At 46.9% G+C, this 16,483-nt stretch overlaps 3 protein-coding genes and 1 long non-coding RNA gene across 6 annotated transcripts in view; 1 reads left to right on the top strand and 3 right to left on the bottom strand.

The window, feature by feature from the left end:
- The window catches only part of LOC131575635 (homeobox protein Hox-A3), a 51,799-nt gene extending 43,493 nt beyond the window's left edge, over positions 1 to 8,306 (bottom strand). For both annotated transcript variants that reach the window (XM_058831344.1, XM_058831342.1), the window contains exon 1: positions 8,169 to 8,306. The gene's annotated coding sequence lies outside the window, so the exon portion shown is untranslated. The remainder of the gene's footprint in view (positions 1 to 8,168) is intronic.
- Positions 109 to 4,212, bottom strand: HOXA6 (homeobox A6). The gene is made up of 2 exons (XM_058831359.1): positions 3,515 to 4,212; positions 109 to 2,156 (listed from the first exon to the last, which is right to left on the bottom strand). Exons 1-2 carry the CDS (start codon positions 3,948 to 3,950, stop codon positions 1,897 to 1,899), a joined length of 696 nt encoding a protein of 231 aa, XP_058687342.1. The 5' UTR covers positions 3,951 to 4,212; the 3' UTR covers positions 109 to 1,896.
- Positions 3,653 to 9,942, top strand: LOC131575645 (uncharacterized). 2 transcript variants are annotated; one of them, XR_009276827.1, is made up of 2 exons: positions 3,653 to 3,787; positions 8,176 to 9,942. It is a non-coding gene; the product is annotated as an uncharacterized LOC131575645 (long non-coding RNA). The 2 variants fall into 2 exon arrangements; XR_009276826.1 differs by lacking the exon at positions 3,653 to 3,787 and adding an exon at positions 4,419 to 6,951.
- Positions 9,450 to 12,814, bottom strand: HOXA7 (homeobox A7). Its single transcript, XM_058831360.1, has 2 exons — positions 12,302 to 12,814; positions 9,450 to 11,269 (listed from the first exon to the last, which is right to left on the bottom strand). The coding sequence occupies exons 1-2, from the start codon at positions 12,675 to 12,677 to the stop codon at positions 10,986 to 10,988; spliced, it is 660 nt and encodes a 219-aa protein (XP_058687343.1). The 5' UTR covers positions 12,678 to 12,814; the 3' UTR covers positions 9,450 to 10,985.
- Between the last annotated feature and the right edge of the window lie 3,669 nt (positions 12,815 to 16,483).

A 16,483-nucleotide genomic window follows, 5' to 3' on the forward strand; every position in this document is an offset into this window, starting at 1 on the left:
CTCCCGTGCGCGCCGCCGCCGCCGCCGCCCGCCCGTCCGCCGGCCTCCAGCGCCACCCGCTGGCGGCGCGGGGGATGGCGGCGGCTCCGCGGGGTCGGCCCGGGGTGACGGCCCCCGACGGCGGCGCGGAGAGGCGCGGAGAGGCGCGGAGAGGCGCGGGGCTCGCCGCCACCGGCACCGGCAAGCGGCGGCGAGACTGCGGGGCCGGCGGGCATTGCTCCTCCGAGCCGGCCGCCGGGGAGCTGGGTGTGCAGAGAGCGATCCGCTTTGTGCCTGCCTTCTCCTCCGTGCCAGGCTTATTTACAGCAGTTCACAAATCCTACACGATCCGTTCGCGGCTGCTGGCAAGGCTTATGTCCCTTCTACATATATATATATGTTTATGCGTGTGTGTGTGTGTGTATATATAATTTCCCCCACACTTGTTCCCGTGCCGGAGTTTTCGAGAGGCAGCCGGGTCCTGCCGATGTGAAATGGCAGATTTCTATTAAAGATAAGTATCGTGCAGCGTTTTTCTAACTAGGGGGTCAAATTCCAGGCGACTTTGCGGCTGCCGTTATTTTATCGCCTCTCAGAAGGAAAAAAAATTCCTCTAAATGCGGCGGTAGCCATTTTGCATTATATTCTCCAGATTTGGCTTTTAAAACATTTAGAATGGTAGCCCAAATTGTGCTGCCTTCCACACAAAAGAGCCTCGATGCGTATACAAGTGCATTTGTACACAGCTTCACATGCACACTCATGCACACGCAATGTAATATAGAGAGATATAATATATATATTAATCAATATTTTTGCTGCGCTTTTTTTACTTTTACAAATCTCGAAGCGGAAGCATTTTATGGCAGCTATTTTTCTTCAAAGCATCAATTTATTTTTTCCAGTGCTAAGTAATGCGAATGTGAATTAAGATACCGCAGAAGCAGGAAAGAAAATCCCCGAGTTAATAAGACCTTCTCTTCAAATAAGAAAGAAAGAGAGGAAGGAAGAAAGAAAGAAAGACAGAAAGAAAGACAGAAAGAAAGAGAGATAAAAGGAAAAAAAGATCGATCTAAGCTCACGAAGCCCCAAGAAACGTAGTCCATAATTCAAAGCCTCTTCAGTGCAGAGCTGAGCTCACCAAAACCTTAGTGTAAGCTCAACGGGAAACACAGAAAATTGCCCGCTTCGAAACCTTTTTCCTCGCTTCCCCTGAAGTTTAACGCCGAGTTTTCACTTTAATACTAGTAGTGCAGACCAAGCAGTTTAGCGGTATTTAAAAAAAAATCTCCCTGCAATTCATCTCCGCTTTAACTGAAAGTTTATACACAGGGATTTCTACAACGTTTTTTTAAAAGAATTTTTCTCCCTTTTGCTATTTAAATATCTTATACATAACTAAAACTTTTTTCCCCCCCTGCGGGTCATAAACTCCCAAACACAGCATAACAAGATGGCCCGCTGTAGCGGGAGCTAGCAAAAACATAAACCACATATTTTCTAAAATCTCTCGTCCTTCTACAATATGAGCATTTCTAATTAAAAAAAATATTAAAAATAATTTGCTAATCTTTTCTCACACAAGCACACCAGGGACACTCACCCACACACGGATACTCATCTCAAATATTTAAAATTTTGGGCCAATTCTCTAATACTTTAACCAACACCATATATGCTTTGGGAAGGTGGTTACATACATACATGCCTGTAGCTCGAAAGCTGGGGCTTCCACATATATTAGAGTAAGTCACAGATGATTGCAAATATACATCTTTTAACCAAGCCTTTTGGGGATTAATAGACTGTGACAAACCTATAGGATTTCAGTAGCAGAAGGAACACAAGGTAAATAATAATAATAGTAGTAGTAGTAAGCACTAAGGAAAGGCCTGGTAGCGTTTATTAAACGTGGTTCTACTCCCCTGACTTTTCCTCTGTTTCTTCGCTGCTGGGCTGTGTGGAATTTATGAATTTGTTTTCCTTTTTCCATTTCATCCGCCTGTTTTGAAACCATATTTTAATCTGGCGTTCAGTAAGGCAGAGAGCGTTTGCAATCTCAATACGTCGTCTTCGGGTTAAGTATCTGTTAAAATGAAATTCCTTCTCTAACTCTAGCGTTTGGTATCTGGTGTAAGTTTGCCTCCCTCGTCTCCCATGTGTTCCATATACTGTACCTGTAGAAGTAAAGACAAAACGATCGCATTGGACAGGGCCCAGTGATTTCAGACCAGAAAGAGCGATTAGTATATTCTGCCTCCTTTTGCAGGCACAATCACGGGGAGTGGGGGAAGCTGCTCTGGTTTCCTGGAGGCTTTTTCTTTTTTCTTTTTCTTTTTTTTTTTTTAATTTTCTCTTTTCCCTTTCTCCTGCCTGACGAGCTGTAAATGAGGATGTGCAGTGTGCTTACGGGTGGCGGGGTAAGGGGGATACAAAGAGGCAATAAGGCGGACCTAGGGAAGGTGCAGGAGGTAGCACGGTGCGAGTCGCTGAGCAGAGGCTGCTCTGTGCGCGCTGGGAGCCTGTGCGCACACACAGGCACAGGCACACGTGTGCTAGCCGGGAAGCCTCACGCATGTGTCTGTGCCTGTGTGTGTGTGTGTGTGTGTGTGTGTGTGCACGCACATGTGGCTGTGTTGACACAAACACACAGCCATTGCCATGGCTGGGACTACAGAAGATCTCTAAGTATAATTATAGACATCAGCTAAAGATCATAGAAGAGCGTTTTGCCATTTGCTCCGGAATTTATTGCTCTTGAATGCAAAACAGCATCGGAATGGTCTTGCTAAAAGTTTAATTTTCAAAAAAAAAGGAGTGAGACCTGTCCCTGCAGCAAACATAAACTCGGGAGGATGGGAGAGAAGGCGAGTCATTAGCAAACACTTGAAGTAAAGGTTTAAATTTGGGATTATAAAAAATAAATGTCATCTCAATGCAACCCTCCCACTCCACTCCCACCCCCCATTCCCTCAGCACCACTCCTGTACAGAATAGTTCAATTATGTGAAGTTCACTCCTAAGTCTGAAAAAATTCGCGATGCCGTGGAAGTGCGCCCACGGCCCCAGAAACGTGCTCTCAATATCCAATACTCACAGGCTAATGAGCTGGGGGAGGGGGGGCGAGGAGGAATGTACCACAAATGCTTTGGATCCTCAGTACAGAGGGCATATTCCATACATCGCTCTCTGACAATGAAGAAGCAGAGCAGAGGCTTTGGGATGGCTTTAAGAGAGTGATAAAAGTGCTTTGTTCCTTTTTATTTCTTTTTTTTTTTTTTTTTCCTCTCTCTCTACTTTTCAAGGATTCCCCTGTAACTTTCACCAGTAAACCTACATTGTGGGATCTTGGCCACCATTCCCTGGGTGCCAACGTGCCAGGTCTAAACCTGGGAAGATTTCATGTTACATATTGCCCTGCAGGAACCGTGTTTCTCCAGCAATCTGGACTTTATCTAACAAAAAATTATATAAAAAAAAAGAAACTTTTCCTTTTCCTCCCCTCTCCGCCCTTGACTGCACCGAGATGCCTTACCAGCGCAGGAGTTCATCCGCTGCATCCAAGGGTAAACAGGGCTCGTGTACTTCCGGTCGGTGCCTTCGTCATTTATAATTTTGGCTTGGCCGCCGCTGGTTTTGTACTGTTGATCGGGAGAAAAGTGCAGGTAGTCCCCGGGCCCCCTCTGTTTGCCACTGCCGGAAGGAGAGGCGCTACTAATGTCCTTGTCCGAATAAAAACAAGAGGCTCCGTACTCATAGGAAGCCCGACTGCAAGCAATGACGGTGTTGGACTGTTGGTAGAAACAAGGTGAGGTGTAAGTCTTGTCCTGCAGGCTGCTTGCCCCGTACGAAGCCGGAAAATGCCTGAGAGCATCATAGCCCGTCGGGTACAGGGGGATCTGCCCGAGGAAGGAGTCCTGGCCCCCGGGCAGGCTCCCCGGGAAAGTGGGATTCACAAAATAGGAACTCATTTGCTCTCCCCCTCTCCCGGACCGTGATTTGTTGTGTATTAGTACATCTGGCGATAACTATTAGGAGTCATCGAAGTGGTTTGTTTCTGGATGGCCGAGCGCCAAAAGCGACAGCAGAAAATAGGAGCAGCTGACGGCGGGGCGGCCAATGGGAGCGCGAGCGGCGCCCGCTCCCCCGGGGCCGCCGCCACCGCGCCGCCAACTTACCGGCAGCGCCGGCCCCGCCGCGCCGCCCCGCGCCCCCCGCACCGCGCCGCGCAGCCCGCGGGACCGGCCGCGCCCCCGCCGCGGCGCCGCCCCTCCGCGGGAAAACAACCCAATAATAATAACAACAGCAACAGCGAGAATTCCCGGCAGCGCGGGCGGTGCGAGAGCGGGGAACGGGGACACCCCCGCTCCCCCCCCCTCCGCCGGCTGCTGGAGGTGTGTGTAGGGGGGCGCCCTTAAAAGTTGGAGACCCCACGACAAGGGAGTCGCGCGACCCCGTGGGAAGGGTGGGCGAAGCGCCCCCGGCTCTCCGGCGGAGGGAAGGAGGAGGGAGGGAAGGACACGGCGGTGGAGGATGCTGCGAAGGGAAACTTTGGAGCGGAGGGAGCATGTGAAAGGGGGAGAGGAGCGCCGCGCAGCGTGGGGGGCCGGGGGGGGGCCCAGCCCCTCTCCGTTTTGCCGTCGCGATGCCACAACCTCATTCAAGAATTTTTAAGCTATTCTAAATCGTATTTATTTATCCATTTAGTCGAAAATTGTCCCTCCGCTAAGGCTTCCCTTCGGAGCTCAGGGAGCCCACCCCAGCGCCGAACCCAGCTTTTGTGAGAGAGGCTAACGCGTCCTGCAGTGGAAGAGGTCTCGTATCTTAGTGAACATCCCCATAGTCAGGAGGTTGGGGCGGTGGCCTTCTGGGGAGTGGGATTTTTGATTTGCACCAAGTGCCCGAGGAGGCCTCGGGAAGAGCCGCATGGGCTCCAGGCTCCCCCCGGCAGCCCAGATGAAGTTCCATGTGTCTCTTCTCCCCAAGTCTACCCTCCTCTCGCCAGAGCAGAGCCGAGGGAATCAAACATTCAAATTCAAAAACGAGTCAGTAAGACTATCCCTAATTAATACAACTCCGCTAATGAGTCAGCAGAAGCCAATCGGTTTCGTTGTTGCTCCGAATAATTTGATCAAACGTGGGTTTATGTCTTAAAGAGGGAAAGAACAATACATGAAACAAACATTTCCACCTTCATTTTTCAATATGGCAGTTACCCCATAGCGGAAATATAATTCTTGGCCCAAGGCTCGGGCAGTAACAGTGCTGATGAAATTTGCTGATGCGCATTTAAGTCAGCCGTAACCCTGCAGTTCCTGCAGATAACATGAGGTTGTTCATTCCAAGCTGTGTTTACTCATAATCCGTGCCCATTACAACAGATTGAATAGACTAATTTTAAACGCGCTCTGTCACGTAAAGTGACATTCGTACGAGCACTGTTTCCTAAAGCAGCTTTCAAAGGAGAGTTTTGTTGTTGTTGGGAGACTATTTATCTCATTTCCGGGGGCAGATTACGATACCTATAAAACAGTAGTGAGTTAAAACATCGCTCCACAATAGTTTGTATTGTTTGCAGTCTCAGCTGGACTTTCACATTTAGATGTTGATTGCCTTCGGGTTTTTTTTCAACTTCCTTAACCTCTTCAGCCCAGATAATCCACAAACACACCTGGTAGAATTACAGCTCACTAGCTGCATGCTTTGAGAGGTCATTTCAGAAACATGTATTTCCTGAAAAGCAGATTTCTCCGGAAAAATGAGGGTTTTTTTTACTCAGTGAGAATAGTTTCAAAAGGAGGAAACACCAGCAAGGAAGCACTCATACACAGCATGCTAAATGCGAAAAGGCTTTTAAAAGAGCATATTTTCGCCAGTTTAGGTCAGAACGAAAACGCACCACAGAAAAATGAATACTCGGGACAAACAAACCCCACCGGCCCTACTTCTAAAAAGTTGTGGGCAGACGATCTTTTGTTCGAATCCATCACACAAAGACCAAAACAAATTTTGAAACAAAAACCACCCTAGATTTAGTTATATTTACATTTTGTAGCATCGGTTACAGTCTGATATTTTTCCCTCCCTCTATTTATTTTTGTTTCTTTCCCGTCTTTCAAGTTACTGTTTGCGTCCAAACCAAGTTGTGAAAGCCCGACCTCAGGCAGCAAAAATATTTCTTCGTCAATCCCATAATACGAAAAAGGAATGAAATCTCCACATTTGCCTGACTGGGTCGTGTTCGGGTAGTTACAGTGACAGCTAAACAATCTGCACCACAATCTCCGCTTCAGTCACATTCAGGCGTCCTTTCCGCTCCTCCCCCTACCCCAGAAAACCCCGAATCACAATAATCCACTACCCCCCAGGTCTGCCGAGGAAATGTCCGGCCTGGACGCATTTCGCAGCAGTTTTCCATCACCATTCCCACCCCCACTCTGGAAAGCAGAAAGCAAGCTAGTCGCTGCATTTTGCCACCGCAACGAAGTCACACTTCGCAATACCTGTGTATTTCATACCCCGTTTATTTGTTTTCGTAATTCCACGCACCCCCAGCACCTTCTCCACGGAACATTTCTCCTTCCTCCTCCCGCCGAAAACGCGTCCGCGCCCCCAGCCACTTTCGGATACAGGTGCGGGAGTAGTTACCCTCTTAAGCTTAAAAGCCTCCTTCTCCTCGTATATAAAACCACTTTCAAATCATTCTCGTGCTCGCCAGCGTCATCAAAACCAACCTTTAACTAATAGCTCTTAATCCAAACAGTTTGGGCAAAGCGGACCGTTGTTTAGACTGGCGGGGTACAGAGAGCCTGGCCGGGGGGACGCGGGCGGGTCCTCTCCAGCCGGCTCCCACCGTGGAAACTTGCGGTTGATACACACCGAGGTACAAGCGGAGGGAAAGGGGAGTGGGCAGAGCCGGTCCTGCCAGAATATTTTGCCCGGGGGCGAGCTCCGATACTCCCGCAGAAAAAGGTAGGCCGCATTTTTTTTTTTTTTAAATTTTTTTTTTAACCTCTTGGTGTTTTATTTGGGCTCCCCCGAGCAGCGCGGGCTGCCAGCGCCGCTCTTCCAGGGACTGCGGGGGCCGCTCCACTCCTCGCCCGCCTCCGCCATCCCGCCACGCCGTGGCAGCACTGAGCAGACGCGACCCGCAATAAATAATCCGCCGCTCACTGCAGCTCCAGTCCGGCGGATACCGCAATGCAATGCAAATGCAGTGCTTTATCAGCCCGGCGGCACAGGCAGAGCCGGGGCCGCCGTTTAAAGCCTTCCGAGCCTCTCTCCTTCGCCGTGAGGAGGCGGGAGCGGAGCCGGGCGGCAGCGGCGGGGGGTCCCGGGGGCGCCGTCCCCGGGTCCCCGCTGCCCCCCGCCGGCACACACCGCGGGGCACCGGCCCGCCGGCCGCCGCTCCCCGCCCCAGCGCCGCACCGAAACAGTCACAACAAGGACAGAAAGGGGGGGGGGAAGCTCCGTCTCCGGCGCTGAAATGGGTTTAGCCGCCGCCAAGCCCGCTCCGCGCAGTCCAGGCGCGCAAGCCGCCCACGCCGCGAACCGCCGGCAGCGGACCCACGGCCGGGCAAGGGATTTATGCAGGCAGCGCTCGGTCTGATAGAGAAAATTTAAGGCACATTCGAGCTGTTTTCCCCCGTCTAGAAATAACCTTCCATGGCAGAGAAGCTAGGAGACATCGTGCTGGTTGTTTCTTTGGGTTATTTTTTGTTTCTTTTTTATGAAATAGTAAAAAATAAATCACATCTTAATTTCGTCAACCGCAAATGAAATTTCAGCTAATGAGTTAATGCTGCGAATTAGTATTAAAAAATGTTTGGGGATATCACTTTTTTCCCCCCTCGTGCTGGGAAAAAAATATCCCCTCCACTGATGCTATAAAACTGAATTATTAGAAAATAACCTGAACGTCACAACACACCCCTGGCTAATGTAAAAAGAAATCAACTTCATGAAAAAAAAAATAATAATAATCCACCGCTTCCTTGCTAAATCACAGAAAATAAACATTTTATTTAGGCGTGTTTTTGCATGCACTGATTAAGTCCAAATTAACTGAGCTGCAGCCATCTCTATTTTTGGCCGGTAACATTTCCATTTGTTTTAATTGCACATGTCTAATATTTAAACATATTAAACCATTTTTCCCTGCTTACAGTAGTGTCATATACATTTCTCACCTTTTAGGTTCTGGCTCACAGGAGCCCCTGCGACTTTGACAGCTGTCGTTTTGGCTGCACAGGAGACGAATCGCCCTCCTTTTGGTGCCAGAAGAAGCAGGAAATTAGCCAGGTTGCAAGTTGAAAATCTGCCACGCCAGTGCTTTGAATCCAATATGCCACACCTTCCAGCGGGGGAACTGGAAATTGCCATCCCGGATCTGTGTTCTAGGCGGCTGCTTATGCCGAACCTCCGCACACTTTGTTCACTATTGCCTTACAAAGAACAAATGAAATGGGGATTGAAAGCCAGAGAGATCCGAAGCAGGACAGAGCTCAGCAAAAGAATGCGGCTCTATTCTCGCAAGGGAAATTATAAAAAAGTTCATGTTCACGGTTACCATCCACATGACCGACAACGACCAATGGAAAAACCGAACAACTCATAAAGTTGTATTGCAAAGTTGTAAATTTTCATAAACAACAACGGATTTATGGCCTTTTCCTCATCACTAAGAAGAGGCAGGTCTTAGAGAGGCGCCATCTTACCACAGAGGCAGCCCTAGAGTTTTTTAAAAGACCTGGACTTTGTACTAATTTTATTAAAATTACAATTAGTGCGTTGACCAGGAACGGAGTGTAGCAGAAAAAAGGGAACTTCAGCGCAAATAATGCTCCAGGTCTTACCTGTATTTATCCAGACGAATAAAAGGACTTTTCGGGTTAGATTTTTTTTTTTTTTTAATTAGGAAAAAAAAATAAAAGGGGGAATATTAGATCTCATCGACATTGCTTGCTACCTGGCAAAAATAAGACGTTTTCTAAAGCGGGGCAATTTTTCCCCAATTTCGTGCCACCGTGATGCCCCCTGGCCCCCGAAAGCCGAACACACAAACCACACACGTACCCGATCAGATCATTTACACTTGGAAGTTTCGCATTTCACTTTCTCTGCATTACAAAATGTTTTTTCACTGCATGCGATTTCGACTTGATCGCCGATCGTCTGGACTGGGGTTATGACTGCAAGAGGACACGGGAGCACGGTGGAAGGAAGCTCTCCCATAAAGAAGGCTTTCCGCTTTATTAATCAACAACGCTAGGGAAAAAAAATCATGAAGTCGAGATATAGATATTGACTGATTCCTATCAATTCGTCACCTTGGGTTTTGCTTGTTAAGGTTCTTTTTTTATTTCCTTTTTGATTACAGGAAAAAAATTTAGATGATCTAATTTCTCTATTTGTCTATGTAATATTTTTTTTGTGCTTCCTCGAACTGGTTCCTTAATAAAGAAACACAATTCATTGTCAACAAGCATATTTATTTTCTGTGTAACATAAAACACATTAATCGTGGGAGATACTTGAACACGGTATCACTTCCAAAGAGAGTTCACAGACATTTTTTTTCCCACTTCCAATACTTACACGGCATATCCAAATGTTCACAACGAACACACCGAAACACATTGTAACATACAATTTGTGAATAAACTTTAGCCAAACCTTCAAGACGGATTTATACAGAGTTCTTAACAATACATCATGCTACAAAGTTTCCAAATTAATTACATACTTCTCAATTTATGACATGATCTTACAAATGAGTTTCAAGACGAATATAAATGACAAAAAATATTACAATATCTGCTATTGTAGGAAAATTAATGGTATTACATATTAACACGTTCAGATAATCAGGACAAACAGTTTGTGGATTATTTTTTTTTAAAGGTGGTTACATGATCATTTAAATTCACTTTTTCAAAGAACACTTTCCGCTATATTAAGTAAGATCAACATAGAATAAGAAAACGGCCTTTAGCAGAAGCAGCTGAAGGTAGAAGCCAACGGGAGATATTAAACCGCTTTGTACAATATTGGCGTGTGTTTGCTTCCTCTTTCAGAATAGCAAAGAATCGAGAAGAAAGATATATTGCAGCATATGGTTTTCATTTATAATTGCTTTGGAATAAATATATTATTTTAAATTTAAATATATTCAGACTTTTCGGTACCAAATTCTATACCAAAGCTATTGATGCGTGCTTTTCAAACGACTACGCTTACATGTCTAAAAGCATTTTGCGATTCACATTAGTAATCTTGTAACATCCTTTTGACTACTAAAATACAGTATACTTTCGAAGATAGGTAGGCAGAGCAAGATATATAGGTAGGTAGTCTGGAAAATAGGTAGTACAAATAATTGCTGTAGATTGTAGTGGTTTGTGGAACATTTTTCCCCCCTTACTTGCTGTTTAATCTTTTGTTAGTGTAGCTGTTACTTATGATACTTTTCTAACAACAATTAAAAAAAAAAAAAAGAAAACAAAAAGAGAAGTGCAGAGCTACTTATTCAAAATTAGGTAGTTTTTCTTAATGTGAGCCTAATGCACTTTTCCCCTTACACATGATTGGGACTGTGGAGTCAGGTAGTTACTTCGGAAGGTCACGGTTTACTATCTGTGCAAGCAGCAGTTCTCCCACTGAAATGTCCCCTGAAGAAGCCCACCCAGGTTAGGGTTAATGAAGAAAAAAAAAACCCAAACTGATTGTAAGATGCTCTTAGGAGATATTACCGAAAGGTTCGGCATAGGGCAGGTTTGGGGAGCATGGGAGAGTGGAGAGAAGGCTGGAAAACCAACCCAAGAAATGTTTTCATGTTTGCAAACGCTCGCTTTCAAGATGACTATTAAAAGGAACTGATTTTTTTTTAATAAAAACAGTAAGTCTCTCTTTTTTTTTTTTTTCCCCCCTTTCTCCTTTAAAGGGAGCTTTTCCAACTGTCATGTGCATACACTATTCTAAGAGATCACTTCCTCGAGTGGGACTCCTTAGTCCTCCTCCTCTTCGTCTTCTTCCACTTTCTCAATAGAGGCTGCTGCTGACGTGGGCTCGTTGGGAGCCGGGGTGCTGGAGCTCTCCTCCTTGTGCTCCTTCTTCCACTTCATCCTCCGGTTTTGGAACCAGATTTTGATCTGCCTCTCCGTCAGGCAGAGGGCATGGGCGATCTCTATCCTTCGCCGCCGAGTCAGATAACGATTGAAGTGGAATTCCTTCTCCAGCTCCAGAGTCTGGTAGCGGGTGTAGGTCTGGCGCCCTCGCTTCCTATCTGGACCTGAAACCAGGCACACACACGGCCAGGAGTTAGACAAGAAGTGGAAAGTCTGCTCTATTTATTTTTCTTGATGTTTTTAATAAACAAATAAACAAGCAAACAAACAAACAAAAAAGTGGCGAGCCAGAGTGAACGATTCCCTTCTTCGACTTCCACTCGCCCCCCCACTTTGCCCTAACAAAGACATTTCAGCCACACGACCTACCCTGCTCAGGCAGGGCAAAAATTAAGTTGCTCGAGACCTAGAAAAAGTGAAGAGAAAGCATTCAGGAGAGGAGGTGGGGGAGGAAATTGCTTTTGGGAGGAGGAACTTTTCCCCCAGGCGATGTATTTCCCTAAAACCTTCCAGACTTTCACGTTTCGCAAGGGGAAATAAAAAGCTGGAAGGCTGGGCTGTATTTATTTTATTTTAATGTCGTGGGCTCCCCCCACCCATCCCGCCTGGATCGTAAACAATACATAGCATTTAGCTGCAGAAGAGAGCTCTCCTTTTTCACACACACTCTCGTCCCCCAGTGCCCCCCTCCCCCCTCCGTTTTCCTGTTTAGTACATTTCTATAGATCCTTATCTCCGTGGAAAAGGGCAGGGGGGACGAGGGTGGCACGTCTCGGCAACGCGGGCCGGCAAAGTCCTCAACGTGCCGTCCCTCGGTCCTAAACGCCCCTGTCCCCTCCGCCTTACCCAGCCAGGGGGATTTTTTTCCCCCAACTTCGACAAGAGGGCAGGGGAAACTCTTACCCGTGGGGGCTCTGGGAGCCCGCAGCCAACTCTCCGCTTTTTCATAGCAAACAGCGCAAATCGACTCAATGCTAAAATTCCATAGCAAATGGAGTTAAATAAATTTACGAGGCTAGAACCCATTAATTGGGCAATAAAAAGTTTTATGATACTCATTTACATACAATGCCACGGGCTTTCTACGCAATGGCGCCTCGGCTATAATTAAAACCATAAAGGCTGTGCTGACAGTAATCCTGGCGACACGCTTTGCCTGGCTGCCACGGCTCCGAGCCCTCTCCGCTCGCCCCTACCTGAAGACCTCATCCAGGGGTATATCCGGAAATTAGGCTCAGCCTGGTTGTGCAGGTTGCTTTCCTCCGCTTTCTCACAGCTGGGTTTGGTTAGCTCATTGCAGAGGACGGGAATGTTCTGATCAAAAGAGGAACAATGCAGGTTGTAGGCATCAGAGCCCAGGCTGTATCCGGAAGAGAACGGGCTTTGATATATGGTACTGTTCACATTGTACAAGCCGGGCATGGAGGAGGCGAAGGCACCCGCGCCTGGTCCATAGCCGCTTCTCTGGGAGTTGCTTGCAAAGGAGCAAGAAGTAGGCTCCGCATTTTGGAAAAGAGAAGCCCCCGCCGTATATTTGCTAAAAAGCGCATTCACATAATACGAAGAGCTCATAATTTTGACCTGTGATTTGTTGTCCGGCAGGCTTCAGTGTCGGTTTTACGAGGTAGCGTGATATATGATAACATTACACCCCCAGATTTACACCAAACCCCATTTTCTTTTGGACTGAGCTGCCCGCAGCACGTGACCGGTCATGTGACGCCGCCCGCCAATCCCCGCCCGCCTCACAGGTGGTGCCGGCCGGGGCCCGACGGTGCCCGGCCATGGACGGGCTGGGGCCGGGGCCGCCACCGCCGCCGCCGCCGCCTCCGCCGCGCCCGCCAGCGCCCTCCAGCCGCCGCCAGCCCGGTCCCACGGGGACCCCGCACCCCGCCTGCTCGCTGATGGACCGCGGGGGGGGTGGGCGTTGGGAAAAATCATATTCTAAACCTTTAAATGTATATATATATTTATTTATTTATTTATATATATATATGCATATAACGTATGTGTGTGTGTATCAGGTTTAAAGGAGGTGGCTCGTTCCCCCCGCGCTGCTTTATCGCAGCGGCGAGAAGCAGGCGGTAACCCTGCAACAGGGTTTGCGAGGGCACCCCCCTCCGGTCCCGAGGGGCTGCCGAGCCTCGGGAATCAAGGCGCTTCCCAGCACTCAGCCCCGGGAAAAATATCACAGTCACCCTCCCCGGGAAAGGAGAACAAAACAAAACAAAACAAAACCCCCAAAAAATCCGGCCTCCAAACAAAAAACGGCGTCCAACTGAACAAAAAAAACTCCCAGCCAACAGCAGAACACACACACAAAAAAAAACCCCTACCGCCCACCGCAAAAAAAAAAAAAAAAAAAAAAAAGGGGAAAAAATTAAGAAAAAATAATAAAAATTGAGGGCTCAACTTTCTGAACGTCTCAAGAAGAAAAACCAGAATAAACCGAAACTCCAGAGTTGAAGAAATCGCCTGCAAATGGCTTCAAATCGCCGCCGCCGGTTTGCTGCCCGAGTTACCTTTCCGCCCTACATACCTTGCAGTCCAGAGCGTGAGGCGGCAGCGGTACACTCGGGTGACGGGCAGAGTTGCTGCTTTTCTAAACACTGGGATCCCCAACAATGCGAATGACTCTCCATTGAGGATGCTGCTCCGTGCCCTTCCTTTAAACGGATCGTAAAATGAGTTTCCTTCCCTCAGACAGGGAGTCCTGGTAAAGACAGCTTTTACTGCCTGCCTGTATTGCACATCATAAACTGGAAGAAGCACAATGGAATTGCCCCGGAAATTCTCCTTTCAATTATAGTTTGGTGCCCCGTGTACAAAGACTTTCTCACCAGTTAAAATTGTCCTTGGCGATATTTCGCACGGACCCTAAACTTTATGTTTTGCAAACGTGGAGCACCCCTCTGCCCCCCTGCACACCTCCACCACACACCCGCACACACACACCCGCGCACCCTTTGGCACCCTTTATGCGCGGTTATTGCAGCCCCATGAACACAGGTTACTGACAGAAGCAAGTCAATTCTTGAAAGCCAGATCCCTGAGATACTGGTTCTTCAGAGCATGCAGATGTGGTGGATGCACGTAAATGTTTGCCAAGTGTTAAGTGTGTGAAAACGCACTTATTATTCGCAGGCATAAGGGAGAAGCCGACGAAGGAGCCCCTTCGGTTATTTCTTCCAATTCACCAATACTAGACAATATCCCTGAGGTGGCAATCCCGGTGCGGGAGCATGCCGGCAGAAAAGGCTGCTGGAAAGGGAATAGAGGCCCAAGAACTTAAACGAATGCGGTGCAAACAAGACAACGACCAAGAAGATCAAAGAGGCTGAAGTAGATGGCATTAGATCAATAAATTGTTCCTTTGGTGACAGCATACCAAGATGCAATAAAAAAGCAACAGCAAATATAACCAATGTCTAGACTTATATATGGATAGTGTAGGACCGAATAGATTGTCTGGATAGTTGTATTTCGAGCTCTCTGATTCTCTACAATTTTCATGTTTATGTATTTTTCTTTGCTTACATGTGTTTATTGCTGCCACGGGTTTTTTTTAAATGTATTTTTCCTTCAGCTTATTTTTTCCTGGCAGCCCTTTAGATTTATCAAAAAGCCTTCACTGAATAAATGCTAGAAGGACCCCCAGACATGGGTCCCCATCACCTTGTTGACTCCCCCCACCCTCTGCGAGTTAGGCATAACGCTGCTTCTGAAATACTCTCTGAAATCTCTAATTTTGTTGTTTACAGGATCAGGCTAGATTCCCGCGACTGTAAATACGCTTTTCATTTGAATTTATTTTTTTCCAATCGGAAAAGGGTGAACAGGCACAGATTTCAAGTTTTTGGTCATGGCAATATTCTCACACGCTTTAAAAATAATCCTCTAGGACGGATTAACTGTATTTTTTTTTTTTTCCTTATTAGCTCTGGACTACCCCTCTTTGGCACTGAGCTTTTCCGGGAAGTAAAATGTAGTGATAAAACGGTGCTCGTAAGTTATAAGCGACCTGGGAGCACTACATGATTATGGCTTGTGTACTAAGCAGTATCTTGATGTGGTTCATAGTAGAGAAGATTTTGTTGGTTTGGAATCTGTTCTCGCCATAATTTATCCACGATTATAATGGAACATGCTGTGCCAAGTTATTACTTAGTATGACGATGCATAAACACTTTTTAATTTCAATATAATTTTACTGCCCAAGGAAAAAAAATAATTAATCATAATAAGTTTAGCAATGCCATTGTAGACAAACATTTGATAGGAAGGCTCTTGTTAGAAAGCAGGGAGTGGCTGTTAGTCTTTATCCCTAGAAAGAATTTAATCTTTGAATCAGTACGGGGGAAAAAAACTAGCTCAGTGCATTCCCAGTGCTGAATTTCGATATAAGGAGAATAGCTTTGATTTAAGGAAATGTAAGTAAGATGCAGAGAAAGTAGTTCTGTTACAGAGCTACTAGAGAACATGCAACGATTTGTTTAGTTGTCTGGCTTAAACTTACGAAATACAACGTTTCTACTTCAGCCCATATTTTATGCTTCCTTTCCTCCTGCATTTATTTTCCTTCCAATTACTTTTTTCCCCTGTCTTTTTTGGCAATTGCCATCTGAAAATATTCCACAACTCCACACTAAGCCTCATTCTCAAGACGCTGGAGCCAACAAAAGCAAAGCGGAAAAAAAAATAGGAAAACGATTCGAGGAAACAAAATAGACGGCGAGAACAAGTTAGGAATGACTTTGAGAGACACGTCAAGTTTGCAGAGCATCAGCCTTCTCACATCTGTGTAATATAATCACAACGGGTCCCACAGAGTTGAAATTGCTTCGGACACAAGCAGGGCTTTTTATTTGTATCAAAGACAGCTGTTGAAGAATTTCACCCGCCGGTAAATAATTTTCGAACAAGATTTTTGCAGCACTGCCGGTTCCCCGCACGGCTGTCTCAGCCACGCGGAGCGGACAAGGGCATTGGAAAATCCATCGGTTGGCCCCTAGAGCTCCAAGGGTGAAGCTCTTCGGGCGCTCTCCTCCCAGGCTGAGCCGGGGAGACCCTCTTACATCCCGCCCGAACCCTTCAATTCTTCCTTTCTCCCAATATTTGATTTCGCACCAGCCCTTCGGGAAATCAGGATACCCTCTTAGCAAGCCCGGAGCTTAAGCGGAGAAGAGCAAAGGTTCGGGGCAAGGGCGAAAAGGAGGAGCTGGTAGTTCGGTGCCAGGGCTCCATCCGTCTCTATCACGTATTAGCAAATGTCTCGGTATTTTGAGAATAATAAACGCACAGCGTGTCCTTGGTGCAGACCAAGCTTTACTCTCACCACGAGTGCACTGAGCCTGGCCAGGCAGCGAACACCACCCTGA

The sequence above is a fragment of the Poecile atricapillus genome, chromosome 2, assembly GCF_030490865.1.
Source record: "Poecile atricapillus isolate bPoeAtr1 chromosome 2, bPoeAtr1.hap1, whole genome shotgun sequence".
NCBI classification, from domain to species: Eukaryota; Metazoa; Chordata; class Aves; order Passeriformes; family Paridae; genus Poecile; species Poecile atricapillus.